At 39.7% G+C, this 14,802-nt stretch overlaps 1 protein-coding gene across 2 annotated transcripts in view; it reads left to right on the forward strand.

The window, feature by feature from the left end:
• Window positions 1-14,802, forward strand: part of samd12 (sterile alpha motif domain containing 12) — a 255,222-nt gene that overhangs the window by 34,050 nt on the left and 206,370 nt on the right. For both annotated transcript variants that reach the window (XM_061741740.1, XM_061741739.1), the window contains one exon: window positions 4,694-4,823. In XM_061741740.1, coding sequence (XP_061597724.1) covers window positions 4,694-4,823 — 130 coding nt within the window. The remainder of the gene's footprint in view (window positions 1-4,693; window positions 4,824-14,802) is intronic.

Raw genomic sequence — 14,802 nt, forward strand, 5'->3', positions numbered from 1 at the left:
GACGCATCACTAGCAGTTACTCAGACAGAACAGAAGTATGCACAGATTGAAAAGGAGTGTCTGAGTATTGTTTTCGCATGCCAGCGGTTCCACTATTATCTGTATGGGTGGGGAGAGATTGCAGCAGAAACTGATCATAAGCCACTAATTTCCTTTTCAGCAAGCCTCTCCTCACCACCCCTACAGTAAATGCCTCCAGAGCATGTGATGATGTCAATGATGTCACATGCGCTACCAACACGGCTGTGGCAAATCCTCAGTATGGACTTAATCAGGCAAGCAGGGGAAGAATTTCTACTCATGGTGGATCATTGTTCAGATTTTTGGGAAATACAATTGCTCCCAGGTCTCTCAGTGGAGACCACAGTACTGTGGTGCAAGGCACAGACCACCTGACTATGATTTCTGACTGTGGCCTACAGTTTGACCACGACACTTTGAGGAAGTTTGCAAAAGATTGGGACTTTGATCATGTCAAATCGTCACCCGGAATCAAATAGAAAGGCTGAGTCAGCTCTGAAAATAGTGAAGAACCTGTGCAAGAAGGCAGCCAGCTCAGGTAACGACCCGTGGTTGGCTATTCTGCAGTGGAGAAACACACCCACAGAGGGCACGCTCAGCAGCGCAGCACAGAGTGATGTCTTGGAAACTGAGGACCCCGCCCCCAGTTGCTGACACACTTCTGGAGCCGAGTCTGGTCACGGGGGTCCCAGACCCACTGCATCAATACTCCCAAGCATCAATCAGCAAAGCTTTGGTATGACAAGTCGGCCATAGATCTTTCTGAATTGTGCATCAGTCAGCATATACAAATGAAAGCCCTGCCCGGTGACAGGGCGGGTCGGTGGGAAAGAGGGGTGTGCCTACAGCAGGTGGGGCCCAGCTCATAATTCGCGGATGTTGAGAGGAAATACTATCAGCGTAACCAAGTGGACCTGCGACCAGCAGAGACGGTGCCAGCAGGACGTTTCCTGAGCAACATGGGGCGCAGAACTGCAGCTTGTCAATCGAGCCACCCAACAGTCCAACATGCATTTCAGCATACAAGGATGAGGGCTGGGTCACAACTACCCAGGAAGCCAGGGGACCCCAGCACAGTTCCCTGTACCGGCCCATGGATGACAACACCGGGGTGTTTTTCATAATAGGTCCCCTTTAAGATCCAGCAGTGAAAAATGTAAATTCCTGCAGTTTCTTAAATGGTGTAAAGATCTTGATCAGGAGTGTATATATAATTATATTGCATGCATCCCACGTTTGTCTAATTTGAGTATCTTTTTCCACTGTGGTTACAAGTACAACACATTTTAATCCATTTGAATAGATCTGATTTGCACAGGGCAGTGAGTGGTGTCCTGTTGATTGCGTCTTGGCAGAGTCACTGTTTTTGTACAAACAAGTTTTGTCTCTCAACAAATACTCTGTTCCCAGTTTTTAACATTTATGGATATATCTGTGGTTTTGACTGAAACTATCAGTATTGTTATTCATAATGACAGAACAATTAAAACGCATTGATTTGCCATTTTGTTAGGCAGGAACCACGGCTTTATTAGTTTTCTGTCACTTAACTCAAAGAATTATGCAGTTTAAAACTGCTGAGAAGCTGTAGGCAGGTCTCTATTGCAACCTCTCCTTACATGGATAAAAGTCTCAAACCATTATTGCACTGATTCTAGTTTCCAAAGTCACTCACATTTTCACTTTCAATAGCTGCCCTCATCACTTCATCACACCGTTCTTGAGAGATTTCCAGCAACTACCCTTGTGGCTTTGTATCACACCTTTTTTTTTCTTTTAAGCAACAATCCATAAGCATTTGGGAAATGAGCGAACATCTGATTTCCAGTTCTTTTGTCGTTTATTTTTTTAATTTTCTGTCTGTAATGCACCAAATCATTTTAGGGAATGCTAGGTCTGGATTCCACACAGGCAATTTTAGATTCAAAGATTCAAGATTCAAAGATTTTTATTAGGGCCCGAGCACTGACAGTGCGAAGGCCCTATCGTATCTATAGGAATTGTTCTCATTATTTGTATTTTTCCGACGAAATGAGGGCCTTTTTGCCCCCCTAAATGTGCCCCAAAAGAAAAAATGTATAATTAATGGTTTGCATTAATGGGCGTGGCCTAATGGCTCAACAGCGCCCCCTAGAAAACTTCGCGCCTCAAGCCCCACAATACGGTTTGACGTACATGCACGAAATCAGTACACACCTGTATCATGTCGCAGCTTAAAGAAAAGTCTCTTGGGGCCATGGCCGAAACCCAACAGGAAGTCGGCCATTTTTAATTAATCGTGTAATTTTGGCGCAATTTATGCCATTTTCACGTGTCATACTTCGTGTCAACGAGCTCCTCCAAGCAGGATCGTCCATTCGACATAAAACTCGCTCAGGAGACACAAAAGACGTTAACGTTGAAAAGTTATCAAAATCGTGAGTGCGTGAAATGGCGTGGCCGTGGCGCCGCGTTAAACTTCAACGTAGGAGGAAGTGATACTAGTAGCTGATTGGTCGATATTTGATAGATCCTAGTTTCTGTCATAACTTTTGAATGGTTTGACATAGAGAGTCGTGGGTGGTGTCATTGGACTCGGTTTTGAGTCCTTGACCATAATTGGTGAAAATTGCACGCGCGAGGGCCCGTTCATCGCTGCTTGCAGCTTTAATTGTCATTGTATTTCTGCAATGATATTTTTGTGGCACTTACCCAAAACAAAAGACATAACAAAACGAACGAGACAAATCAGCTCCGGACACACTACAATTCAATAAAGGTTAAAAACAGTAAAAAGCTTAAAAATATAAAGTAAAAGTAGTGTGTAAAGTTTCACAATGGAATTAAATAATGATATGAAGAAAGTAGCAGTTTTAACAGTGTAAACAGTGTTATATCAGTTTGGTGTTGTGTTGAACTGGGGTTGGTCAGAGATGGATGAGATAGCAGGATGAAGTTGGGGTTGGGAAGGGGTGGACGTTGTCTGTTTGTGTGTGGGGGGGGTGTATGTTTGGGGGGAGTGCGTAGAAGTTTTAGCATCTACAATAGACCTTAATGAGGAGTCACACTGTTGTAATATGTAAGTGCGGAAAGTGATCTGGCATTTTCTTGCTGAAATAAGCCAAATAAGTAAAACTGTGTGTGGTGGCTGCATACGGGCATCCTGCTCCTTGACAGCTGTATAAATCTGCAGCACTGATGGTGTCTTCACACATGAGACTTGCGTCATGTCAACTATTCCCCTTCATACCATCATAACTTTTACTGTACTGTTATAACTAAATGACTAAATTAGAATTTGATAGATCAGTGGGCAGTTTACATTTTGCTCATTGTGAGATGAAATCACAGTCACAGATCTCTGCAGTGTTTCTGGACCATGTTTAATACATTTCTTTAAATTGAATGTGACGATAATGAAAAACTTTGTTTTGTAAGAATTTTCTTCGAAACCATTCCCAACCTGACCTGGGATTTTTACATTTATTATTATTTTAGTCTAATTTAGCCTAATTTAGCTGTTTATGTATTTTCAAGCGGATCATGACTATTCAACACCAATTTTCAGCATCCTTGTGTGTGTGTGTGTGTGTGTGTGTGTGTGTATGTATGTATGTATGTATGTATGTATGTATGTATGTATGTATGTATGTATGTATGTATGTATGTATGTATGTATGTATGTATGTATGTATGTATGTGTGTGTGTGTGTGTATAAAATATATATATATATATATATATATATATATATATATATATATATATATATATATATATTGCTGGGAACTGTTCCTGCTAAATATTTAACCAATTTAAGAAAGTGATTATAAACTGTTTGGAAAGCTGAAATTCTAAATCAAACAGAGAACTGCAGATATTGATTTATTCACTGTTAAAAGATAAGATGTCAGCCTGCCCCCTGCAGCAGCTTTTTCAAACAGTTCAGTTCAAACTTTTGATATATTGCCTTTGAACTAATTATCATATTCAACTGAATATACTGTAGTTTATATAATCGGATGGTGACATTTAAATAATTTGCCAACATTATTATATATTATATAGCTTTGTTTGGAGACAGGCTCTTGAACAATATCTGAATTTTTCTCTCTTAAAGATTTTTGTATATCCTTCGATAAAGCCCGGTAGACGTGTCATCATCCACCTGCTATTTCCTTCTAGGATTCAATTTTACAATTTTTTTCATTTTTCATTTTTTCATTTCCAATCAGTGAACAAATGTTACCAGGTAAAACTGTGTTTTGTAATAAAAACATATGACAAAAATTCTATTATCCCTGAAACAAAAGATTAGAGCTTACATTGACCGGCAAAGGAAGAGCTAATGGTATAATGATCTTTTTATTGACTTTCCTAGAATTGTCTCTTCTTGGTATAATGTATTATTGAGCTTTCAAGTGAAATGTCATATAGAAACCATTTGATATTATTTGATAAAATTAGATGAAAAGGGCAAACCATGTAAAGGTTGAGTAAACCATGGACAGTCAAAGTCGGCCCAAAATTTTGACACAGAACAGCATTTTTCCTTCGCAGCTTCTAATTCACATAATTCTAAAAAAAAATTAGAAGTAATAGACCGTGTGTGATATTTGCTTTTCTACTAGCTGCCAACAGTCACACAGTCCACCAGGTTTTTCTGAATTTTCATTTTCCCTGTCTGTCATGCAGCCAGGATACGTGAAGCTGTCCAAGCCCGTGGCCCTGTGGACCCAGCAGGACGTGTGCAAATGGCTGAAAAAGCACTGTCCCAATCAGCACCAGATCTACAGCGACTCTTTCAAACAGCACGACATCACAGGTACGCTCTGCAGCTGAACAATGGTTGTCATGGAGGATGATCACGGAACCAGCTCTGGTTTGGAGTGCAGCTCTTCTTCAACTGAATTCATGTCTGATGCTCTCATTTAAAACAGAACTATTCAAGGCTGTTCGATTTATGGGAGAAAGAAAAATCATTATTTTTGGTCAACACTAAAATCACAATTTAAAACTAATATTCACTGATTTTTGAAGCATGTTGCGTTTAAACATGACATAAATAATCGCTTTAACGTTTTTTGGCCAGAAACAGCCGCTAAGGCTACTAAGTGTGTAAGTCATTTCGAACACGATTACATTATTTGTGTGATCGTCTGGACCCAACATTGAAATCATGTTAAAATTCTATTAGTTGCACAACCTTAACACTATTGTGCTTTTTTTAACTGATGTGTTTAATATTCAGCATATAGACTCATTGGCCACTTATCTGGTACACCTGGTAAATCTAAAGATTTAAGTGTATGTATATGATTTGTATACTTACCAAAGCTGTGTCTTTGATGAACCATTCCTTTTAACCTTTCTTGTCTGCAGAAAGTGCCTTTTCTTTCTTGATGGGTGTAAAAGGTTTGCGATTCATCCACGTACGTCTGTGATGTCAACGTACCTGTGAAACTGTATGACTCACTGACTTATTTGCAGATCTGGGGGCTCCACAGAAAGTAATAAGTTACATCCACATATATGCTCTCAAGCACAGATTATTATAATATTATTATTATTATTATTATTATTATTATTATTATTATTAATTCCTACGTCTGTTGTTTTAGTAACACTTTAAGGATAATCTCTAATTTCCCGTCTCTTTTAAGATATAAATAGAACTTAAGTATAAACACAATGAGTACAAATTAATATAATTCTAAACATCTCGATCGGACAGTTTTCTTAAAAAGAGTTAAACCTGGGTTTGATTCTGAGGGTAATCACAATATATATTGTTTATATTGGTTTTATTTAGTATAAATATTATCTTGTGGTGGACTGAGATGGGTCTTTCTATGGCCAGTACTGAAATATTAAAATTCAGTTTGTTCCTTCACAGAGACTAAAAAACAAGCATGTTATTATCATCTACGTTTCTTCAGGAATACCAGTTTTTCAGACACAGTGCTGTTTTTTTTTTTGTCAAGACTTTAAGGTTGTTAAGAAGAGTTTAGGAAGGTGACCAGTGAAGCATGCTAAAGGGAACATTTTCATTTTCATAGATTAAAATTTAGCAATATCTGATTGTTTTAATTGCTTGATTGTCCATCTTCTCTCTGAGGTTTTAGTGAGGGTTGATATCAGGCTGATTGTCTTTGACATACAAAATACTAAAATAAAAGTAAAGTAAACAAAGTAAAAGTCTTTACATTTCTTGTAGAAGTAACACTGCCAAGTGTTTTTTTGTTTTGTTTTTGTTTTTTTTTACCCATTTTATCACCCAGTGCTCCTACCTAAGTAACAGTCCTGGGCATTGCTCCCTCTACCACCTCAGGGAGTTCCTACACTGAGCTCAGGTCTTCTTATCCTGAGGAGTGAGCAGCATCTTTTCACCAGACAGGGCGGGGCTTCTCTGGCCGGACGTAGCGCGTGGAAGGATCACGTTATTCCGGTTCCTCCCCACCCCATCTGTTCCCCGGTTGGCCAGAGGGGGCAGTAGAGCCCAGGACTGTTGCATGTTTTTGTGAGGGTAGCTCACATTAGCTACCCAGGGGAACACGGGGAGAACATACAAACTCCAAACAGACTGTGTTTCCATGCATCAATAACCCTTTTAAAACCCCAATATTGGCAATAACCCTAGAAAGGCCCTTTCACTGTTTTTACATCAGAGGTTCTGTCAAAACTCGGGGCAGCGTAGCTCTGACTTTCTTAAAACTCTGCTACCCTTGTTACATCTTGTCTCCATGAAGCCACAGTTCCTTCCTAACATCCCAGGTGCAGCACACAGCCAGTACCAGCTGCAGCCCGTCTGTCCACCCGCCTGTCCACCCGTCCTGTCCCGCTGTCGGCCTCACCATACAACACTAGCTTCCATGTCAATCATTCCCCCTTAACGAGGCTCTTCAAGGTCACCGTTGTCTCTGACGACACTCCGGTCCCCATGGCAACAGACGACCGCTAATTTGCAATGCGTTCTCCCCTCTCAGAGCACGACTGATCACATTAATATGTTTATTTGTTTCAGTTGAGGAGCTCACTCGACACAGTGACTGGCTGGCTGGATAAATGGCTTGGCGGTCATGATGAGTGCCGAAACGACTCGTGCTGCCATTTTACCCTTTGATGCATTTTGACTGTTGTACGTCGGCATGCACATTTTTGCATCCTCTGTTTAATGGTCTGAAAATATGAATCTTGCTGCTTTGCATCAGGAGTTGCACATACATCTCATCAGCAGCTAAGAGGTCCAAAAGATGACCCACAGTTCATTTCATACTTTCTGAACCGATAATATTCCCACTGCTGAGAGGCATTTCAGAAGATTTTAATTTGTTTTCTTTTCATTCAGAGTACAAGCTGTCGTGTAGTGATGACTCCCTTGGAAAACATGAGCGCTAGCTCCTTTGACAGTTGATTGATTTGAGTTTTGCGTGCCAAATAGATCATTTGCTGTAATGATTAACAGAAGCCACAGGGAAATTATAGGAAAGGTTAAAGGGAGATCGTGTCAAAGGAAGTTAGTAAGGAAGTTTCTAAATGTAGAATATTAATCTAAGTGCTTTAAGATTTTATGCCCGAGATTGCCTGAAAAGCCTAATGCTTCCCACAAGACTCTAAATAAATTATATTTTCTCTTATTAGTGTTTCAGTTGATTAAAACATTAAAACTTAGGTGCCTAATGTTGTATTAACTTAATGATGTGTGTAAGCTATTTAAGGTGTGATGAGTTTTACAGGGTAACAGCAGAGGGGGATAGGTTTTTTTTTTTTCTCCTCGAATGTGAATGCACTTTCATGCACCCACAGCACGTGCGCACAGATGCTTTCCTGCTGCTGCAATTAGGAGATAATGACATGCACAAAATCTGCAAGTAATTCAGTTTGTCTGCACATCGGGCATTAATTAACAGAAGCCAATTAAAACGGGCCAAGCTACTCCAATTGAGCTCACAAGGCAATTTACAACCCAATCAGTCTTTGAAATATTATGGAGATATGTTTTCTCTTTTCTGACAATGTATTAGAATAAACGAGGCAAACAAATGGAATAGTTGCAATAGTTGAAAACAATCATGCCATCAAACAAACTGAGTTTGGATACACTTCGAAGAAAATGCCTGCATGCAGGGCTGCCGCAAGGGGTGTGCGAACCGTGCGACTGCACGGGGCCTCCCGCTATGGGCCGTTTTTTTTTTTTTTTTTTTTTTTTTTTTTTTTTTTTTTTTTTTGGAATTTTTCTTTTTGAATTTTTTTTCTTTTTTTTTTCTTTTTTCCCTTATAAATATCAACAGTCACGTTCCATTACAGACCTAAATGTGTACTAGTCTGTGCATATCAATAAATATATGTGCAATGATGCGCGTGTCTGTTGTTCAATACAACTGATCAGACCAAGCGCAGACACAAGCTGCTCTGATCCAGACGGGGGAGTTGGAACAAACTGTCACACAATGTCGAGAGAACGAGACAGATTCAGGAAATTTCCATCAAGGGATGAAAAAAGAAAAAAACTAAAGAAAATGGAAGAGTTGAATGCCTCTCTGAAAGGTTTGTTTGATACATTTGTTACAAAAATCACTGATCCGACCGGGTCTCCAGCAGCCGTGGGGCCCCGCGTCGAGGCAAGAGATGATGATGAGGCAGGGGAAGTTATCCAGTATTTTGCTAATTGGAGAGTTAAAATTGCGCATATAGACACCCGATCCGACCCGAAAAACCCAAAAATTTTGCACGCGTGAGCCCCCCCCCCCCCGGCCATTTCACACAGGGCCTCGCAAATCTCCCAGACGGCTCTGCCTGCATGCATCTGAGTTTTGCTGTCCCTTTTTGAAAATGTAAGGTTTACGAATAGTCCTGAGTATTTCGATTCTCCAACCATAGCATTTCTGCACTATATTCCTGCAAGTCCATCCATAACCGAACACTCAACCCTCTTTTCATCTGCCAGCGGTACTCAATCTCACTTGTCTTGGCAATGCAGCCATCCCTTCATGAGGTAACAAATCAATAAACACACTCTATTCCAGATCATAATTCAAACAGGCATTTGTGCCCTCCCTCTTTTTTGACATAAAACATTGGTAAGGGGAAACACATTTTACTGCGTATCAGGGCTGGTGCAACATTTTAGCACTGAATGACTCCACTATGCAACATCTGCCTCCCTGCTAGGCTTCTGTAACCTCTGTCAGAGAAATGGATGTTTCCCATCCTCCCTCCAGCCTCCACTGCAAATAAACCCCTTCCATACCTCCATCTTCACCTCCCACCCCCAGTGGAGACAGGGGCCAATTTGACTTTAACACCCGGCTGCTATTAAAAATGCATTAAAGCATATTAAGGCATAATTAGATATTGGTCCCTAATCTGCTGTAATTACAAAGACAAAGCTTATTTTGGTTGAGAGAATAGTGCAGTGCAATATATCAGACTGTGTCGGATACCCAAGATTTTAATCAGTACAAAAGGTGGGATGACATTTTTAATCAAAAGCAAGAGGGCAGAACTGGAAAATAAACCCCAAACAGGTTAAATTACTATATTACAACCTCATTTTTTGCTTTTATACCAGAGAAGAACACAACATGACGATGTGGAAATAATAAACGCTGTACATTAGTGCAGTGTATTTCACCCTTTTTAGATGGATGACACATTTTTCTGCTTGTCACTAAACTTTAGGCACATGTACTCAGTGATGGCAAATTAATTGTAGTGTCTAAATACTATACATTTTTTGGACTAATGAAGGGAAACTGTATACATTTCCACAGCCTGATGATGATGACACTAGTGTGCTGCATCACTGCTGTTGAAAATAACTGCATTAGTGAAATATAATGGAATATAAGAATGTCAATTTAACAATTTAAGATTTTAACTAATACAACTACCTCCACATTCCAGGAGATTTTAATAACCAGCCTCACAATTTCCACTGATGTACGGTGTCATAAGGCCATACTCTGAATAATTAATAGCCTGTAATATTAGTGGTTTAATGAAGGGTGGCCTGTATCCTGCAGCTCTTTTAAAGCTCGCTGTTTCACCCTTCTTGACTGCCACATCCATATTCTCTCTACTTTAAAATATAATCCTAGCCTATGCACCTGTGATGGTTTTGACCGCTGGAGGCTAACGCACTCAATATGAAATGTTTATATTTGATGAGTCACAGAAAGGGATGAAAAACAGGTGATGACACACAGCAACCCGTCTAAACAGCCCTCAGTGATGAAACAATCAGAGGCTTCTGGCAAAAACAGTGTGTTTTTAACAGAGAAATAGACTTGGTGAACAGTTCACAAGGACTAAAGGATCATGGCTAGAAGAGAACTCTGTAGCTGCAAAGAAACTGAGCCACTGCTGGTGCTAATTTCAATAGGGGAATATGAAGATGTAGCCGAGCGTTCTGGGGGTCACTCTGACCCACGGACATGTACAATCATGATTAATGATGCTATGAGCAAATTGATTATACAGCAATGTTACATATAAAATCAATTCCTACTCTCTCAGTGGCATCTTTGAAAAGTCCCTGCCAATACAGCTCAGGTAGTGATCAATGAAATAAGACAATAGTTGACTAAATCTGCCAATATAATTATATTCTCTCTGTGTTCTGGATGTGGTTTTTCCCCAGTTTAAGTACAATGACACAGCAAGTGTTACTCCAGCAGAGAAAGGTAATAGATTAAAACATTAAGCAAAATTCCAACAAAAAATTTAAAGCTGCAAGCAGTGATGAACGGTCCTCCACCCTTGTGCACGTTCAGGCTGCAGTGGAAGCTTGTAGGACTTCATGTAGATTCTTCAGGCCTGGACATTTAGCGGATGAAACCACCCACGAGTCTTTATGTCAAACCATTCAAAAGTTAGGGGAGAAAGTAGGAACTATCCAATATCGACCAATCAGATGAAGGGGCAGGGCTAATTTGCACCAATTATGTTCAAGGACTCAAAACCGAGTCCAATGACACCACCCACAAGTCTTTATATCAAACCATTCAAAAGTTATAGCAGAAAATAGGAACTATCACATATCGAACACATATCGACCAATCAGAAGAAGGGGCGGGGCTAATTCATGCCAATGAAGGTCAAGGACTCAAAACCAAGTCCGATGACACCACCCACGAGTCTTTATCACAACCCGTTCAAAAGTTATGGCAGAAAGTAGGAACTATCAAATATGGACCAACCAGATGAAGGGGGGGCGCGCTTTTTGGCGTCTAGAGAAAAGTAATGCACGTCGTCGCAGGATGGAGACGCACATTTTGATGTATAACACACTTGGGTGCACGTTAAGGTTCGGGCCGCATTAACGGCCGAAGGAATGGGATAAATTGCGCCAAATTTACACGATTCATTCAAAATGGCTGACTTCCTGTTCGGTTTGGGCCATGGCGCCAAGAGACTTTTCTTTAAGTAGCGACATGATACAGGTATGTAGCGATTTTCGTGCATGTACGTCAAACCGTATTGTGGGGCTTGAGGCACAAAGTTTTCTAGGGGGCGCTGTTGAGCCATTAGGCCACGCCCTTTAATGCAAACCATTAAATATCTCATCTTTCACCAGGCCTGACTTGTGTGCAAAATTTGACTTTTGGGGCACGTTTAGGGGGAAAAAAAGGCCCTCCTTTCGTCAGAAAAATAAAAAAGGAAGAAAGAAAAAGAAGGAAAATTCCTACAGATACAATAGGGCCTTCACACTGTAAGTGCTCGGGCCCTAATAATATCAAATCAACAGTTTAGAATTACAAATGCTTTGTTTTTTGTTTTTCCATGTGAGATGTGCCAAATTAAAAGGGTGAGTGTTAGTGTGCGAGTTGAAGGCCTGATGGACAGGTATAGCTGGGCGTCATCTTCATAGCAATGGATTTGGATATTGTGGCTGCAGAAGACATGACCAAGTAGATAATAAAAAGAAGGGGCCTCAGCAGAGAGCCCTGGGGAACATCACTGTCTACAAGAGAGGTCTGTGACTTAAAACCTTTGAGAAGAACTAACTGAGTCAAAGCACGTATTGTAGTGTCGGTAATTTCAATAGAATCAGAACGGTAAAGAAGGATGGTGCTTTACTGTGTTAAATGCTGCGCTTTACCTACTGTATGCCCAAAGCTCTCAGTGCTGTTGCTCATTCCTCTTTCATAATGAAGTCATGGCCATGAGGTTAGAACATATTAACCATCCTTAATTATATTTCAGTTATTCTGGTTCATTAAAACCCACTTATAATCCAATAAATTTAAACTCATTCCCATTCATTATAGTTGTTTGAATATACAGGACTGTCTCAGAAAATTAGAATATTGTGCAAGGCTTTAGTTCTTTATTTTCTGTAATGCAATTTAAAAAAAAAAAAAACGTTCTACATTCTGGATTCATTACAAATCAACTGAAATATTGCAAGCCTTTTATTATTTTAATATTGATGATTATGGCTTACAGTTTAACATTAAGATTCCCAGAATATTCTAATTTTTTGAGATAGGATATTTGAGTTTTCTTAAACTGTAAGCCATGATCAGCAATATAAAAATAATAAAAGGCTTGCAATATTTCAGTTGATTTGTAATGAATCCAGAATGTATGACATTTTTGCATTACAGAAAATAAAGGACTTTATCAAAATATTCTAATTTTCTGAGACAGTCCTGTATCAGTTCTTAAAAAAATATCCCAGCTGGGAGAGACGAGTTGCATTAAATTGCCATTTCAGTTCAATCCCATATCCTAAGCATGCACATGACCATGGTTGACAGTGGGGACAAAAATCCCCCTGTAACAGGGAGAGACCTCTAGCAGAACCAGACTCAGGGAGGATGGCCAACTGCCCTGACCAGAGTTTATGATAAAATAATGATTAGGTAAAGATGACAACAGAGCAACATGAATAGTCTGTTATATTCCCCCAAAACAACGGTGCTTCAGGTGGTGAGAGATGTGACATTATTTCTTCTAAATCATCCCTGAGGATATAAGTGGATTTGGAGAAGCTTCACCTAAAGCAGGAAATCACAACGGATAACTCCTTCTGTAATGACCACGGGGGAAAAAACAAGTTGTCGCTACAACTAAGCTTTATGATTCCATCATTTACACCAATTCCACAGTTTTTAGAGTCCCTGTCAAAAGAGTCTATAGCTGTCTGCACGTTGTTAGCTGCCCAGCAGAGATGCCATATAATGATCACCAAACCGAGATACTTCAGTAGTGGTAAAATCAGCATGAGGCTCCTGCCACTGTGACAAGTGTTGGATGGAGACAGCTTGTTATCCGTGTGTGGGTGTGCGTCTCATCTCTGGCTGGACGGTTTTCATTACTTAGACGGATCCCTGACCTCTCGGCGATCACAACTGGCTCCTTCCACCACCGTTGGCTGTTACCGCTGGATAACAGGTATCAGTGGCTTCACTGGCCGCATAGCTCCAGGGCTACAAGCAGAACTCCAGTTGTAATAAAAAATCAGGGGGGGATGGTGGATTTGATCATATTGGGACAGATAATTTGTGCTGATTACAAATAATATAATATATTACAAATAATAGCAGTGACCAAAACACCTGCAGAAATACTGCAGGAATGACATAGCAGCAGTTAAATGCAGCCTTCTGTAAGCTTTAAATATCCACTGGGCTTACATCAAATACATCAAAACACAACAATAAAAAACACTTTTCTGAACTTATCAATATGACTCTGTCCTTCACAGGATAAGTAAAATGGATCACTGCAAAAACTCAAAATCTTAACCAGATTTTTTGTCTCATTTCTAGTTAAAATGTCTCATTTTAGTAAAAAAAAAATCTCATTACACTTAAAACAAGACTCATCACTGCGAGAAAAAAAAACAACAATTTTCACCTGTTTCAAGTAGATTTTCACTTGAAATAAGTAGAAAAATCTGCCAGTGGAACAAGATTGTTTTGCTTGTAATGAGAAGATAAATCTTGTCCCACTGGCAGATTTTTCTACTTATTTCAAGTGAAAATTTACTTGAAACAGGTGAAAATTGTCAAATGAGTTATTTTTCTGGTGTTATTTTTCTGGTGATGACTCTAAACGTTGAAATAGCAGTAAAACCACATTCATTGATGAAATGACATAAGTACGGAAGAGTATTAGGGGCAGGCAGGAGAAAAATAAAAATAATATTGGAGAGGAGGAAGATTTTTTTTTCATTATGCACTTTGAGAAAAAAGTCGAATTGTCGAGGAAAAAAGTCGAAATGTCGAGATTAATGATGAAGTACAATTTCGAGAAAAATGTCGAGAAAAAAGTCGAAATGTTGGGAAAAATGTCAAAATTTCATGAATAAAGTTGAAATTTTGAAAAAAAAGGCGAAATTTCTATTTTTCTCGAAACTGTATTTCAACATTAATCTTGACATTTCTACTCTTTTCTCGACATTTTGACTTTTTTCTCGAAATTGTATTTCAACATTATTCTCGATTTTTCAAATATTTTTTCTCCTGCATGGCCCTAATACTCTTCCGTACATAAGGGAGGGAAAGAGGATGGCAGTTTTACAGCGGGGATGATTTTGACCGTTTTTATTTCAGGGGGGGATGCCATCCCCCCTCATCCCCCCTTATCCCCCCTCATCCCCCCTCATCCCCCCTCAACTCCAGTACTGGCTACAAGGAATCCTATGTCCATGACAATCTGTCTCTATTTATTCCAAAGACTTCAGCTGTGCCACATCATAGTGACACTAGTGAAGGATATGCCCAGTGCTCCTGCAGTTTTGCTGTTGTCAGCTTGTTGAATTCAGTGCTTTTATCCAGCTCTTATTCTTGAGG

Source organism: Cololabis saira, chromosome 15 (genome assembly GCF_033807715.1).
Source record: "Cololabis saira isolate AMF1-May2022 chromosome 15, fColSai1.1, whole genome shotgun sequence".
NCBI lineage: Eukaryota > Metazoa > Chordata > Actinopteri > Beloniformes > Belonidae > Cololabis > Cololabis saira.